Source organism: Meles meles, chromosome 1, assembly GCF_922984935.1.
Source record: "Meles meles chromosome 1, mMelMel3.1 paternal haplotype, whole genome shotgun sequence".
Lineage (NCBI taxonomy): Eukaryota > Metazoa > Chordata > Mammalia > Carnivora > Mustelidae > Meles > Meles meles.
This window is the reverse complement of record NC_060066.1, coordinates 34,207,154-34,223,888: the sequence shown is the minus strand read 5'-3', so window position 1 is coordinate 34,223,888 and position 16,735 is coordinate 34,207,154. Positions and strand designations below refer to the sequence as shown.

Genomic DNA, 16,735 nt, shown 5'->3' with positions numbered 1-16,735 from the left:
TAGTTCAAGTTGAAAGTCATCAGCTTTGAGTGCCTAAGTATCATCTGAAAAGCAATCCCTCAAAGAAAAGGATAAACAAAAGGAAGTAGACAATTAACAAAGGCCTTCCATATTGATACTTTTGAAGTGAAATTTGTGAAGAAAATTCCTCAGAAAACATGTCAAGGTGCCGACGCATCTAAAACGATTAGAGACTGTTTGCCATATAATTTTATCTTATGACGTTTCCTTGGAGAAAGCTGTTTTCTCACAACTTAGGTTGTCTTTTGGATAGGGATATACTTTGAACTGCAAAGGAAGAAAAGGATATTCATAACTGGGGCTTTTAACTAGCTTAAACTTTAGTTGGATCTGGATTTCACAGGCACATTACCCTGCCATCCTCGAGGGCCATGTCACCTGGCTTCCTAGAGCACGCATGGTTTCTGGTGGAAGCGTTCTCAGAATCCCGCCATCACAACTTGCAGGAAATGCTGCCTTCCCATCTAGGTTCTTGTGTGCACGTAGAACTTAAGTTTCTACTCCTCAGCCTTTGAAGAAAACCACTTTTGAAGATGATCAAAGTCTTTCAAGTTCTAGAATTTATTATTGATTGACTATTTTTGTTTAGTTTTATTTTATTTTATATACCCTCTCCCCTTTCTGAGCAGATAGATCTAAAATGGAAAGGAAGGTCCCCCTCACTACTCCTTTAATATTTAAAGGCATTTTTTTAATCTTTTCTCAACACCAAAAATGTGGGAAACATTTAAATATTTCATTCTCAAATAATTTCTCAGCTGTCTCCTTGTCACCTATCAGGAACTTGAAGAATATTTGCACAAGTTTATTGCTTACTTTATTAATTGATAAAGTGGTGTCGGGGTTTTATCTTTATTTGAGAGAGAGAGAGTAAGTGAGAGAGCACAGAAGCAGCGGAAGAGGGGGAAGCAGACTCCCCGGCTGAGCATGACCAGAGTTGAAGGCAGATGCTTTAACTGACTGAGCCACTCAGGTGCCCCAGGGTTTTTATCTTTAAAAAGTGGTGGGTACTGAGGAGGGCACGTATTGCATGGCACTCTCGGTGTTGTATGTAAGCAGTGAATCTTGGAACACTGCATCAAAAACTAATGATGTATGGTGACTAACATAACACACACACAAAATAAAAATTAAAATATAGAAGGGAATTCTTTGGCTAACTCAGAAACAGCTATAATATCAATTTTTTTTCAGTTGATACAAGTTTTTACACATAAATAAAGGACTGTTTATGCTTTGGGTATGAATTATTTCATTTTTCGTGACAGTTTTTCTGGGAGAAAAACGATTTGAATAGGTGAACATGGAAAGTAATTGATGCCTTTTTATCGATAAGAATTCTGAAGGGACCTGTGAGCTTGCTTTGAAGAGATTTAGATTGGAATGTCACTATGTTAGTCCATTCAAAACTTTATTTTCTAAGTGATGAACTATGTACTCTAAAAAACAGTTGGGTGGGAAGCCTGGGTGACTCAGTGGGTTAAGCCTCTGCCTTCGGCTCAGGTCATGATCTCAGGGTCCTTGGATCGAGCCCCACATCAGGCTCTCTGCTCAGCGGGGAGCCTGCTTCCCCCTCTCTCTCTGCCTGCCTCTCTGCCTAGTTGTGATCTCTCTCTCTCTCTGTCAAATAAATAAATAAAATCTTAAAAAAAAAAAACAGCTGGGTGTGCTTTACACTCTTTTATATCTTGAAGTAAAGTTGGTTTTCAGTCAAAAACATTCTTTCTCTCATTTTAAGTAAACCCAGCAAGTCTTTTCATACAGTTACTGTGGTAAATTGAAACTAAAAATACTGGTAGCATGAAAAGGCTTTAGGTTGGATTTTATTTAAAAAAATTGTTTCCAGGGGCACCTGGGTGGCTCAGCGGGTTAAGCCTCTGCCTTCAGCTCAGGTCATGATCTCAGGGTCCTGGGATCGAGCCCCACATCGGGCTCTTTACTCAGCAGGGAGCCTGCTTCCCCCCCCCTTTCTGCCTCTCCGCCTACTTGTGATCTATCAAATAAATGAATAAAATCTTTTAAAAAAGTAGTTTTCATTCTTAATGGGTTAATGATGCTGTTAGAGATCAAAGACGTATTGTTGTTGGGCTGCTTTTAAAAAAAAAATCTCAATAGCATGCATATTGATCTTAGTTTTTAAGTACTCTTAGCAGTCTTTCAGTGTTTGGCTTATATAACCTGATCTTATTTTGTTTGTCTCTTTGTTTTAAAGATTTTATTTTTAAGTAATCTCTATACCCAGTGTGGTGCTCGAACTCACAACCTCAAGATCAAGAGTTGCATGCTCCACCTACTAAGCTGCCCCCCTCTTTTTAACCTGATCTTATTTTGAAGACTTTTGTTATACTTCTAGGAAAAAAAAAAACAAAAAACTCAGTTGCTTTTTTTTTTTTCATAACTTGCTAAAGATAATTTTTCATGTTTCTTTGCATGGACTAGTGCTTCAATACACACTAAATTACCGTATTAAATGTTAATTGTACATGGTGGGCGTGCGAGGAATTTCAGTGATTATCTACTCTCCCTCCTACCCAGTATAGAAATCCCTTCTGAAATAGTCCTCTTTATCTGAGAACTTTATTCACTCCTTAAGAGGAAATCAAGGTTTATTTTTCCATTCCCTTTCAGATTGCAGTATAAACCACTGTTGAATTATACAGCAAGTCTCCCACTAACTGCTTTTTTCTTGGTTTTAAAGGAGGGAACTTTCTCTCTTCACAGGGTCTCATAATTTTTTAAAGTGTGGAATATACGCTTTATAAATATTTGTGAAATTTTTAGATGAAAAGAGGAGATGACGGGAGGAATAAATCATAACCCTTGTTATTTTTTCTATTATTTAGTTATTTTTATTTATAATACTTTTCCATAACATGGAAGAGAGTTAAAATTTCCTACATGGGTTTGCAAAGTTACTTTCCTAACAAGACAATAGGAATTAATAAAGATACATTATTTTAAAATGGCTTTTTGCCATATTAAATATATGAGCTGTCGAATATATGTGCTCTTGATTGGTTAAACCCAATCTGTATTGAGCATTAAGCCCTATATTTACCTAGGAGACGTAGTTGCAGAGACGCTCTGTTCTTTCTTAGTTCTTCCAGCTTCCTGTATTCCAATAGTCGTAGAATTGTGTTGTGCTGAGGGAATTTGTGGCAGTTAATATAGTTCTACTCGGACCTTATTATCTACTCAGTTCAAATAAGCTCTCTAGATAGCTTAATGTTTTCTTCCTAGATGATTTTCTTTATTCCTATCCCATCATTATTCCTCTCTAATAAGCTAGAGTAGGGATCTCCAAAAGGAATGAATGCACCCTGGGGATGTCTGAGACAGTCTGTTGGAGTTCAGGAAGAAATATTTGGATTTTCTAAATTTTTAGCTAAGTATTTTTATTACCTAATTATTTTTACAGTTAATATAATTTTAGGTAATTAATAATTACCTAAAAATAATTACCTAATTATTTTTAATTTCTAACTTTGTATATTCACAAATTGACACAATATATTAGTAAAACAGTACAGTAATACATGTATATATTTTGGAACTATATATGCATGTAATGGGATACTTTGTCAAAAACATTCACTTGATAGAGATAGGCAGTTAAAAAAAATATGGAAACCTGTGAGCTGGAAGTCCCATCCATTAGGCAGGCTTGCCTAATGGCAGGCTTGCTTTTCCAGCCAATGTTATAGTGGCTACCTCACACAGAAATAATTTTACAGGGGCACATGTGTGGCTCAGTTAAGCAGCTGATTCTTGATTTCAGCTCAAGTCATGATCTTAGGGTCCTGAGATGGAGCCCTGTGTGGAGACCTGCGGGTCATGGAGCCTGCTTAGGGTTCTCTCTCTCTCTCTACCCCTCCTCCCCACCAAAAAAGAAAAAAAAATAATAATTTAAGAGTGCTTTTAAAGACCTGGTAACTGTCAGAAGGGCAAGTATGTATTTCTTTATGCAAGAAAGTAACTTGATAAAATATAATTATAATTGCTCAGCTGAACTATATGGATAAAAAGTTGTGAATGTCACAATTTATTGGACTTTTGTGCAATTACACTTCTGTAGTTTAAGTGAGTATTGTATGTAATGCTATTGGTTCATTGCCATTTTGAAAGATTCCAATAGGGCAATATGTTTAAAAATATGTAGAATTAATGTTTTTCAGTCTGGTTTTATTTAGATTTTGAGAAAGGTGAAGTTTTTAATTATTATGGAAGGATTTCAGATTTATTGAAAGATTGCCTTTATAAAGTGATGTAATTATATACTTATAAGTTATAATGTAAATTATATACTTTATATTAAATTATATGCTTATAAATTCTAGTAGGAGTTTAAGTGATATAATATTTATGATGTATGATAAATATATTTGTGCTAAGACTTCACTCCCTGAGAAATTTTAAATGAATACTTTTTAGGGCAAAACTTAATTTCTTTTTTTTTTATAGTGATAAAAACAAGAGAAGAACTAAAACAGTAAAGAAAACATTGGAACCCAAATGGAACCAAACATTCATTTATTCCCCCGTCCACCGAAGAGAGTTTAGGGAGAGAATGCTAGAGATCACGCTCTGGGATCAAGCTCGAGTTCGAGAGGAAGAAAGTGAATTCTTAGGAGAGGTATCTGGGATTATTTTAAAACTGAGACTATTCATGTCCTCTTAAATACTTTTTTTCATGCGATTATCAATAAAATCATATATTTGAATATCTGAAAAAGTAAACAGTTTCTTTCGTGGAATGAATTTATTGCTCTAAGACAAAACATTGATGCCTTAAAAAATGGTTTCTAAATAATCTGGGACAATTTTTAGGTGTTTATTCCTACTGTAGAAATCTCAGTGTTGAATGCTGAAAGTTTGGTTTGTGTTTCACAAATGTATTGCATTTGTAGCAGCTAAAACGGTTCTGCTTAGCAACCAGAGCTGAAGAGTGAGTTATCATCACACAGCAGTTCTCATATACGTAATCACAAACGTATTTGTGATGACAAAGGGTCATCTTTGCACAGGACCCTAAAAGAATAAAAGAGTCGTTATTCCTGTGGACTGGTTTCCTTTGTAAATTTATTAAATATTCATATTATAAAATCCATATGAGGATATGGTTCCTATTAAAAATCCATTCTTCACTTTCTTTCCTGTTTTGAATTCTTAGTGACATGATACATTGAACACAGAGTTTTAAATAAGACAGACTTTGATTCATCTTATATCTTCTCACTTAACAGCTAGTATGAGCTTAGAAAAGTTTTTTAACCTTTGTTAGCCTTGGTATCCTTATCTGTAAAAGTTGAATAAGACCAATCCAGCAGTTTTTTTTTTTCTGAGAATTAAGATAACATATGACATTGTTCTTAATATATAGTAGATGCTTCTAATTTGGTTATGTCTCCCCATTTAAAGGTTTTTGTAAAGGTTAAATTAATAAATGTAAATAAAATTTTTTTCAATTATCAAATAATATACAAATGTTAGTTGTTACAGACTCGTAGTAATAAGCATTATTTCTGTAATGGCAAATTTGCATTTCCCTGATGATTAATGATGTTAATGATCTTTTTTTTTGTGTCCATTGGCTGGGTGTCTTCTTTGGCTGCTCTTGTCTTCTGCCCAGTTTTTATTTATTTATTTATTTATTTATTTTTAAATAAACATATAATGTAATATTAGCCCCAGGTTTACACACTTCACAGCACTCACTGTAGCATCTGCGCAGTTTTTAAAATGGATTTTTTAGTTGTTTTGGTGTTGAATTACAGAACTTCTTTATATATCTTTAATATTAATCCCTTTAATTAAGGGATTAATCAATAAATTAAGATCCCCTAATTAAAAGGATTAATTAAATTAATCAATCACTCAATCAATTAAATGATATTAAACATATATCATTTGCAAATATCTTCTCCCACCCAGTGGGTTGCCTTGTTGTTTTGTTGTATGTTTCCTTTGTTGTAAAAAGCTTTCTCTTTTAATGTAGTCCCAATAGTTTATTTTTGCTTTTGTTTCTCTTGCCTTAGGAGACTTATTTAGAAAAATGTTGCGATGGCCCATGTCAGAGAAATTACTGCCTGTGCTCTTCTCTAGGATTTTTATGGTTTCAGGTCTCATTTAAGTCTTTAATCCATTTTGAGTTTGCATGTAGATGTCCAGTTTTTCCAACATCATTTGTTGAAGAGACTGTATTTTTCCTGTTACATATTCTTGCTTCCTTTGTTGAAGATTAATTGACTACATAATTGTGGGTTGATTTCTGGACTTTCCATTCTGTTCCATTCATCTCTGTATCTGTTTTTGTGCCAGCACCGTTCTGTTTTGATTACTATGTCTTGAACTCTGGGATTGTGATACCTCCAGTTTTGTTTTTCTTTTTCAAGATTTCTTTGGCTATTGGAGTCTTCTGTGGTTCCATATAAATTTTAGGATGAGGGGCGCCTGGGTGGCTCAGTGGGTTAAGCCGCTGCCTTCGGCTCAGGTCATGATCTCGGGGTCCTAGGATCGAGTCCCACATAGGGCTCTCTGCTCAGCAGGGAGCCTGCTTCCCTCTCTCTCTCTCTCTCTCTCTCTCTCTCTCTGCCTGCCTCTCTATCTACTTGTGATCTTTCTCTGTCAAATAAATAAATAAAATCTTTAAAAAAAAATTTTAGGATGATTAGTTCTGTGAAAAATGTTGGTATTTTGATAGGATTGCATTAAATCTGTAGATTTCTTTGGGTAATATGGATGTTTTAATAATTTCCAGTGCACAAGCATGGAATATCTTCCCATTTGTTTGTCTCATCCTCAATTTCTTTCATGTGTTTTATAGTTTCAGAGTACAGGTCTTTCATCTCCCTGGTTAAGTTTACTCCTAGGTGTTGGTTTGTGTGTGTGTGTGTGTGCCATTGTAAATAGAATTGTTTTCTTAATTTCTCTTTGGCTACTTCATAATTAGTATATAGAAATGTAACAGATTTTTTATTTCTATCCTGTGACCTTGCTGAATTCATTTATCCATTCTAGTAGTTTTTTTGGTGGAGTCTTTAGGGTTTCCTATATATATAATGTCATGTCATCTGCAAATAGTAAAAATTTTGCTTCTTCCTTACCAATTTTGATGCCTTTTACTTCTTTTTTTTTGACTGAGTATTGTGGCTGGGACTTCTGGTACTATGTTGAATAATAGTGGTGAGAGTAGACATCGTCATCTTTTTTTTTGATCTTAGGGGAAAAGTTTTCAGTTTTTCACCTTTGAATATGATGTTAGCTGTGGGTTTTTCCTATATGGCCTTTATTATGTTGAGGTATGTTCCCTCTAAACCTACTTTGTTTAGGGTTTTTGTCATGAGTGTACTTTGTCAAATGGTTTTCTGCATCTGCTGAAATGATCATATAGTTTTTATCCTTTCTCTTATTGATATGATGTATCACATTGATTGGTATATATTGAACCATGCTGTATCTCAGGAATAAATCCCACTTGATTGTGGTCAGTGATTTTTTTAGTGTATTTTTTATTTGGTTTGCTAGTACTTTGTTGAGAATTTTTACATCTGTGTTTATCAGAGATACTGGCCTGTATTTTTTTTTCCTTTTTTGTACTGTCTTTATGTAATGGCAAATTTAAAAGTAGGTGGGTGGTCAGAGGTCTATAAAAAAAATTAGATATTTAAGACTATTAGGTCAGTAAGAAGTTATGCGTATTTAACTTTTATTTAGTTATTGTCAAAATATATGGACAATTTTGTAACATGACATTGTTTTTGATCAACAGCATTATTATAATTATCATTATTATAAAAGTTATGAGACCTTTTAAGAGAGTTTCTGTATTGTAGATATATAACATTCTTTTGTCTCTTGGCTTTGTAGATTTTAATTGAATTAGAAACAGCATTATTAGATGATGAGCCACATTGGTACAAACTTCAGACCCATGATGTTTCTTCATTACCACTTCCCCACCCTTCTCCATATATGCCACGACGACAGCTCCATGGAGAGAGCCCAACAAGGAGGTTGCAAAGTAAGTTTTCAGTGAGATTTATCAGACCATTATGAATTACCTTAAATGATATATATATATCACATAGAATTTGAAGATCCCATTATGGGTATTAACAGGCATCTATTAGTGTTTCCATAGCTACTGATGGTTTTAAATTGATACACTAAAATGAGGTTATACTTGCAGCATTCATTTGTCATAGTATGACCCCACAGTTATGTTTTAATTTTGCTATTGGAAACTTATATAGAAATGAGATAGCAACTATAGGAAATTTGGTCATGTAGCTATACATGTCTGAAATTCTGATTTCCATCTTCATTATGCTAACTACTTTATAAATATATAGGATGACAAGTATAGTGTAGTGGTTGAAACCATGACCATGAGCATTAGCTGAACAAACATGAGTTTAAAGTTTGATTCTCTCACTTAAGAGGCGTATGACTTCAGGTAGGTTCTCTCTCTAATTCACTGTCCTTGTTTATAAAAGTTAAATATTCTCAGGAATATAAACTGATGTGATTATTGTTGTTATTATTATCATCAGTGTTTGCATTTTACCCTGAATTATACAGAGTCTAAAATATCAAATAGAATTTGATCAATTCAGAGAATCGTAAAAGAAATGCGGAAATGTTTTCTAGACTGAATAGTGGCATTATTGGTTTGTTGTTCCTACAAATCTAATTTGTTTTCTTGATGAGTCTATTATTAAAAGGGGGAGGTGTCTACTCACTTCTTTGTGTAGTATTCATGGAATAATTTTATCTTCATGGAGTCAGCATTTTCCAGGCTTAGCAACATTTTTTTGTGCAGTAATGGAGAATTGATTGACATTAACCAAATTTCAGAAATATACATTTATAAGCACAAAAGGCATGTCATTTATCAATCATGGGAAATGTATTTGGCAACAAAACTATGTGGATCACATTCTCCCTGCTGAATAGAGGACTAAATTATATATCAGAAGGCTATTTGATGAATAGAGAATTAGAGCAAAGGATAGGTCTTATGGGATATTTAGTCATAAGAAAGCCTAGAGAATTACTTCACTCCTTTTTAAAATAATGTCTTATGACTAGAATTTTATTTCCACTAGTAACAGTCTCTCATTATTTAAACACTAATTTTACAGCACTCACTTTTTTCAGCTTCTCCATAGAGTAAACATTTACCCACAGTTATTTGCAATTGCCTTTACAACATCTCTTGTTGTAATAATTACATTACTATGAATTTTATGTGGAGTCATTTTGGTGTGTATTCTTTTGGGTTGCTGTAATCCACCTAAGTACAATTCTCTCTAAATCACAGGGTAGGATCATGGATTACTACACGAAGTTTACTAATACAAACCATTTTGTACTAATTCTTATAGTTTGTTTATAGGTTGCTACTAATACTTAACTCCATTTGCTATTGCAGACTCTTAATATCCAAACTCTTAAATCTACCAACAATTTTCATTACTTTTTTCCTCCCCAGTGAATTAAGAATAGTGGACGAACAATGAGGATGGAACTCTTTCTAGTTAGCTCCATGTATCATAGATTTTCATGCAATTAATTTAATTTACTTAAGTTTATAGCTTTTAATATTTAATCATTCCCCAAATAGCTCCTCTACTACTTAATCATTAATAGTATTAAATTCACTCATGGGGAATATGATTTCATGTTGCACCATTCAGTCTTGTCACTACCTACCAACTAACCTCTGATAAAATAAATTTTCAATATTTGAACATATGGTAAAAATTGGTGTTTTGCATTTACAATGTAATCATAATTTATTAGCAATGTGTAACACTGAAGATAAATAAAAACGTAAATGAAGATTAGGAGATAACACTTAGAAATAGAAGGTTAAAGACATTACTATTGGCTGAGGATATATTGCTCATCAATGTCAAGTTCAAGTTAAGGTATGTATAAATAAACATTAATTATTTTAAAAATTCATTCATAAGAATGACCTCCTTAAGGGTTTGGTTTTTTTTTTTCATGGAAAGAGTAAATATTGTGTTTATGTCTTATTTGGTAAAGGATCGTGATCATTAACATATTTGATGAAACATATGCATGAATAGTTATCATCAAAAATATATAATAATCCCTAATTTCTTCTCTACATCCACATAATAGAATATGTTGGTAATTCAATCTCTGAGACTGTGAGCTGAGGCTATGAGCATATATATATATATATGCTCATATATATATATATACACCATATATATATATACAAATATATATATATGGTGTATATATACACCACACACACACATATATATATCAATATATATATTGAACATATATATGGATATTTATCGGTATTGTTGGAATTCTGTTTTCTCTGCTCATGATTTCCTATTTTAATCTATTTGTAGATTCAAATGATTCAAAAAAGTATTTCATTTCCATGGACATTAGTGATTTATAATTTTAAACATGTAAGGAGATATTTTAAAAAGCACTTTAATAATAATGGCATATATCTTATAGCTAACTTAAATATTTTTTTAATTCTTTTTGAGATAGAAGTCCAGGCAACTTTGATTATAACATCTGAATGGTTTTCCTAGGAAAGGAATTAATGAAGGTATTTGAAATGGATGGCTTCTTCTTATACCAGTATTTCTGTATGTGGCAAAGTAAGAGGGTTCTATGTATTAAAACATCGGTAGCAAGGGCCACATGCTCATTGCTCATGTCTGAAAGAAATTAGATTATGAGAAATTAAAATTGTAATATGAAAGTAATATTTTCTATAAATTTTAACTCTAGGCTACTTTTACCCACTGTTATCCCAGATGTTATTTAGACATTACCAAATGTGCATATTTCAAAGAGTGATTGATTAAGCATTTTTAAAAAGGTGTGAGCGAGATTGGAGCCATATGTTCAAATAACTAAAATTTTTCAAGAGAGAAGTGAGATTGTTTTTATAGATGGTAAAATACCTCACATATTCACATAATTTTATTTTGATTCATTGGTGAGAAACTCTTCATTACTCTCTTGACACATAGATTGTTTTTGAAGGTATATTTTGATGTAGAAGTTTTTATTTTTATATATTATTTACTGTCATTCAGTTAAAGTTGCATAATGTCTTAAGTGAAGTATTTTCCTTTTTAACATGACAAAAGTCATTTACAAATTTGTTTGTTACTTGGTATCTTATTAACCATTCTCATCACAATTTGAACTATACAGATGAAAAAGAGTTTTCTCTTTTGATCCTTTATTCTTTTCCTAGACCCATTTTAATCAGATTCATCTTTTTGACATCTCAGATTTTAATTCTTTATTTAGCAAAATGTAACATTACCCTTTCACTTTTTGAAATAGATAACTTCACATCTACTATTTTTATACAGTCTCATAACCACAAATCTTTAGGAAAGTGAATGGAAATAAATCATTGGGACAAAACCAAAATGATGGCTTTGAGAGGTGTTAGGTAAAAGAGATGTGATTTCATCATGTAAGTTTCTCAAGATTTCAACCATTTGGGATGTTTTTGGCCAATGTTCTAATTTTCTATGCCATTCTCTTATATATCTCTTTCTTGGACTGCAGTTACATGTTTAAAGATCTCTTAACATTGTTCTGCAGGTTATTGAGTTCTGTTTATTTTTTAATTTCTTTTTCCTCTCTTACTCAGTTTTGATTATTTTTACTTATCGTGTCTTTAAGTTACTGGTATTTTCTTCTACAGTGTCCAATTTCTTTGAAATCCATACTACGAATTATTTTAGCAAAAATGTATTTTTCATTTTAAAATTTACATTTGGTTTTCTTAGAACTATGTATATCCTTCCTGAAATTCAACTTTTTATTATATCCCTGTGTGTATAATATTATATACATATATGATGTCTATGTGTATAAATATATTAAATAATTTACAGGATCACATATATACACATACATAAGTGTATGGAAAATCCATAGCATTACATATATACATACATACGTACATATGTGTACATGTGTATATGTAATGTGCATACATGTATGTTCAGCATCTATAATGTATTTATATGTAATGTATGTGTGTGTGTAATCCTGGGAATTCTCACATACATTTATAATATTTATTTTAAAATCTGCTAACTGCAATATCTTAGTCTTCTGTGGGTCTACTTATATTTCTGATTTTTTCCTTTGATTCTGAATCACATTCTATGTGTTTTATATATATAATAATTTTTTATTGTATACCAGACATTGTGTTTCCTACCTTTTAGAGGCTCTTGATTTGGAAAAATGTTGGCTTTTATTTTGGTAGACAGTAAAATTATTGAAGGATCACCTAAAACATATGAAGGATATGTTAAGGCAGTTCTGTTTTGGTTCTTCTGTAGTTCTAAAGCATAGTCCTTAGTCTGGTTTGTGGTTCTCATTCCTAATGTGTGAACTTCCCAGGCAAAGTCCAAGATATTGGCCAAAATACCATGATATCACTGGACTTAAACTCCAGACTCTGTGTCCTTGTGCATCAAGAAGTTGCTGAAATCTCCTTGCATCTCTTAGCTTTTCAGCTCTGGCTTTCTTCTTGTTTTTCCCTCTGCAGTTTACAACTTAAGGAAGGATTTGGGGGGCTGTTGTATGTAAATTTTGTGCCTCATCTTTTCTGGCTCCCTCTTTTTCAGGATTTTCCTTATAATTCTAGCTGTTCTGAACTCTGAATTCTGACCTCTGGCTCTTCAGCCATGTAAGAATGAAACTTTTTTCTTGAGCTATAGCACCTCTGCTGGGCACCAAATTGAGAAGGCCCTTAGGAGAAAAGCTGTTTCAATATGCGCTTTTCTTATTTCAAGGGCCATATACCAATTTCTCCCTGCATCTGTTGCCTGGTTCTTTAAACAGTTTTTGTTAAAATATTTGTCCAATATTTGTAATTATTACTGGCAGGAGAGTTAGTCCAATATAAGTTACTCTGTCATTCCCAGAAGCAGAACTCTACATTTTTAGTAAACTTTTTACTGAAGTATAACATCTATACAGAAATGTGTATAAATCATAAATATGCCCCCAAGTGAATTTTCACAAAGTACCGACACCGTGTAAATGGCACCCACATCAAGAAATAGAACATCACCAGCCTCCCTCTTGCTCTCTTCTAGTAAATATTCTTCCTGCCAAAGTCAAATACCACAAAATAGTTTTGCTTATTTTTAACTTCATGTAAATGGAATACTCACACATACATAGGAATTTTATAGAATTGGAATTGCAAATGTTTTATTCTTTCACATCTGCCTTTTTTTTCTTACCAAAATGTTTGTGAGGTTTATCAATATTGTTGCAAATAATTGCAATTAATTTATTTTCATTGCTATACACAATTCCTTTCTCTAAATATCCAAGAATTTATGCATTCTGCAGTTGACTAATAGTTTGCTTTCAGATTTGGGCCATTCCTACTAGTGCTGCTATGAACTTTCTCATACATGCCTTTTTGTAATCATATGTGTTTATTTTTGCTTTGAATGTACCTGGTAGTAGAATCAATGGGTAATAGGCTATGCTGATAATTCAAATGCAGTAGATATTATTAAACAGTTTCTCAAACTATACCCATTTTACTTCCTACAGTAAACCATACCAATTTGTACTTCCTACAGTAGTGTTGAGGGGTTAAGTCTCTCCACATCATTACTTGTTCTTGGTATTTTTACTTTCAGTACCATTTACATGGATGTTCAGTGTTACCTCACTGTGGCTATAATTTACATTTCTCTAATGACCTTTTCATAGGTTAATAGACCATTTAGATATCCTCTTTTATGAAGAGCCTACTCAAATTTTTAGCCCATTTTTCATTTGGGTTCTATCTTTTCTTATTGCTTTATGAGGTTTTATTTTTTGAAATTATAAGTTTGAATTCTTTATAGCATAAATATATTGCAAACGTATTTTACTTTATGATTTGCCTTTCCACTCTTAAATGAGATCTTTTAATCAACAGAAATTTTTAATGTTAATGTATTTTAGTTCTCCAATTTTTTTGTTTTTTTTTTTTTGGTGTTAGTATGTTGGTGTGATCTGTACGAAAATATCTTTGTCTTCTGTAAGGTCAAGTTTATGTGTTTTCTTCTAGAATAGTGCTTTATTCTCCTTGTTAAATCTACAACTCATTTGGAATTGAGTTTTGTATATTGTGTGAGGTAGGGATCAAAATTCATTCTTAAACCTTTGGATGTCCACTTGGTCCAGTACATTTATTTAAAAAGCCACATGCCTTTGGTTAACTTTTTGAAGTCTCTTTCTTTCAATTAGGCAACTTTTCTGTTCTTGTGTCAATACCAAAGTGTCTTAATGACTCTAGCTCTAAATTATGATATCTGGAAGTGTAACTAACCCAGCTTTGTTCTTCTTTAAAGTCATTGTTAATATTCTTAATTTTTTGCTCTTAATCAACAAATTGAGTATCAAATGATCATTTTTCACAACTACCCTTCAGGAATTTTGATTCAAATTACATTCATCATTTTGGGGAGAACTGAAATCTCTCCAGGGAGTGAGGAGAATTCCACTCTATGAATCTGTTATATCTCTAAGTAAATTTTTAATAGGTTTCAATGCAAAGATTTTATATCTTTATAATATCAGTAACTAGGGATTTAAGTGGATGTTGATAATTAAGAAATAAAAGTTATTATTATTCATTATTCATTGAATTCTAATAACATTTTCATACATCATTTTGAGTTTTTTTTTTTTTTTTTTTTTTTTTGACACAGAGAGAGAGAGAGAGAGATCACAAGTAGGCAGAGAGGCAGACAGAGAGAGAGGGGAAAGAAGGCTCCCTGCTGAGCAGAGAGCCCAATGTGGGGCTCGATCCCAGAACCCTGAGATCATGACCTGAGCCGAAGGCAGAGGCTTTAACCCACTGAGCCACCCAGGTGCCCCTCATTTTGAGTTTTGATTTACAATGTTACCTATGAATAATGACAGTTTGTCCTCTTTCTTTCAAATTGTTATACCTTGCTTTCCTTTTTCTTACTCAATGCTTTGGCAAGGTCTTATCTTAGAATGCTGAGCGAAATGGTATTGTTGAGTAGAAGTTGCCATCCATGTTTTGTTCCCCAATTTTTAGGAAAAGCTTTAAATATTTACCAATTATAGTTGATATTTTTGTTAAGTTAGTGTTAGATTTTTACACTACACTGAGATTCAGGAAGTTCTGTTTTATTCCTAGTTTGATGAAAGTTTTAAATCCTGAATGCATATTGAATTGCATCAATTTTTTCTGCATATATGGATATAAGCATATGATTTTTCTCTTTTATTCTATTAATGTGGCATATTGCATTGATTTTCAAATGTCAATCTAGCCACTCCTGTGATGAATTCAGGTATCTCATGATGCGTTATCAATTTATCTATCCCAGTTTCAATTTACTGATACTATATTTAGAATTTTTGCATCTATATTCATGAGAAGGAAAGATTGTCTTTTATTAGCTTTTGTTATCAATGCTATACTGGCTTCAAAAATTACTAGGAACTATTTCTTCCTTTTCTGTTTGATGTCTTATTTACTCTTCTTGTAATAATCTCTGTCAAGTTTGTATTTCAGTGTTGTGCTGGTTTCATAAAAAGTGAAAGTATACCATTATTTTCTGTTTGAGAGAATTTCTGCGTTATTGGTATTAATTCTTTAAACTTTTAGGCATATTCACCATTTAAGTCATTAAGGTTGATAATTTCTTAGTGTGTAGGTTTTAAATTATAATTTCAGTTTTTCTGCTAAATTCAAAATTTGTGACTTGTGCCAGCTTTGTTAAGTTGAAGTTGTCTTGGAATTTTTACATTTCTTCTATTAAAAAATTATTTACATGAAATTACTCATAATAATGTCTTATTAGTTAATGTCCATTGGATATGCAGTGATGTCCTTCTTTTTCTTTTCTTGTTTTTCTTGGTCAGACTAATAATTAGTCTTTTACACACACAAAAAAACCTGTTTTGTTTACTTTCTAGGTTGTATTTGTTTTTCTTTTCCACTAATTTTTTTTCTTATTATATCTCTCTTTTACTTTCCTTAGATATAGCTTGTTTCTCCTCATTTCTTCAGGAAATACTTATGTAATATTTATTGTGGTGCTTTCATTTACCTATGAGTTATTTAAGCATGTATTATTAACTTTCCAAACCTTAGGATTTGTTTGTTTATTTATTTCTTTTTCTCTTTCTTTCTTTCTTTCATTTTTGTCTGGCATGTCAGAGTATATGTACTTTGAATCATTTGGAATCTTTAAAATTACTAATTCTCTTTATGGTGCTTTGTGTAACAATTTTGGCAAATGTTCTTGAGAAGAATGTTTATTTTTGTCACAGTTCTGTACATGTTCTACAAGTTTTTCAGGTTTATCAGTTTTGTTGTTCAAATCTGGGTTTCCTTTTTTTTTTTTTTTCAATCTGACTATTCCACTAGTTATTGAGAATTGTTAACATTTCTATGTATAATTGTGGACTTTCTCCTTTTAATTTTGTCACTATTTGCTTAATGGATTTTGAAGTTATGTTATTGGGTGTACACTAAATTGTTATACTTTTTCTAATAGACTGATAATTTTTATCATTACATAATATGTCTTTTTATATCTAGGCATGCTTTTCCTTAAGGCCTTCTTTGTTTGGTGTTAGTAATGCTATATCTGCTTTTCTTTGGTTAACATTTTTTTGTGTG

General features: G+C 32.2%; 1 protein-coding gene across 33 annotated transcripts in view; it reads left to right on the top strand.

Annotated features, from left to right (window-relative positions):
• RIMS2 (regulating synaptic membrane exocytosis 2) overlaps positions 1 to 16,735 on the top strand; it is a 598,763-nt gene that overhangs the window by 325,067 nt on the left and 256,961 nt on the right. For 32 of the 33 annotated variants that reach the window (XM_046014324.1, XM_046014271.1, XM_046014350.1 and 29 more), the window contains 2 exons: positions 4,483 to 4,654; positions 7,888 to 8,041. The exons of the other annotated variant lie outside the window; for it this stretch is intronic. In XM_046014324.1, the coding sequence (XP_045870280.1) occupies positions 4,483 to 4,654; positions 7,888 to 8,041 (326 nt within the window). The remainder of the gene's footprint in view (positions 1 to 4,482; positions 4,655 to 7,887; positions 8,042 to 16,735) is intronic. 33 annotated transcript variants of the gene reach the window in all.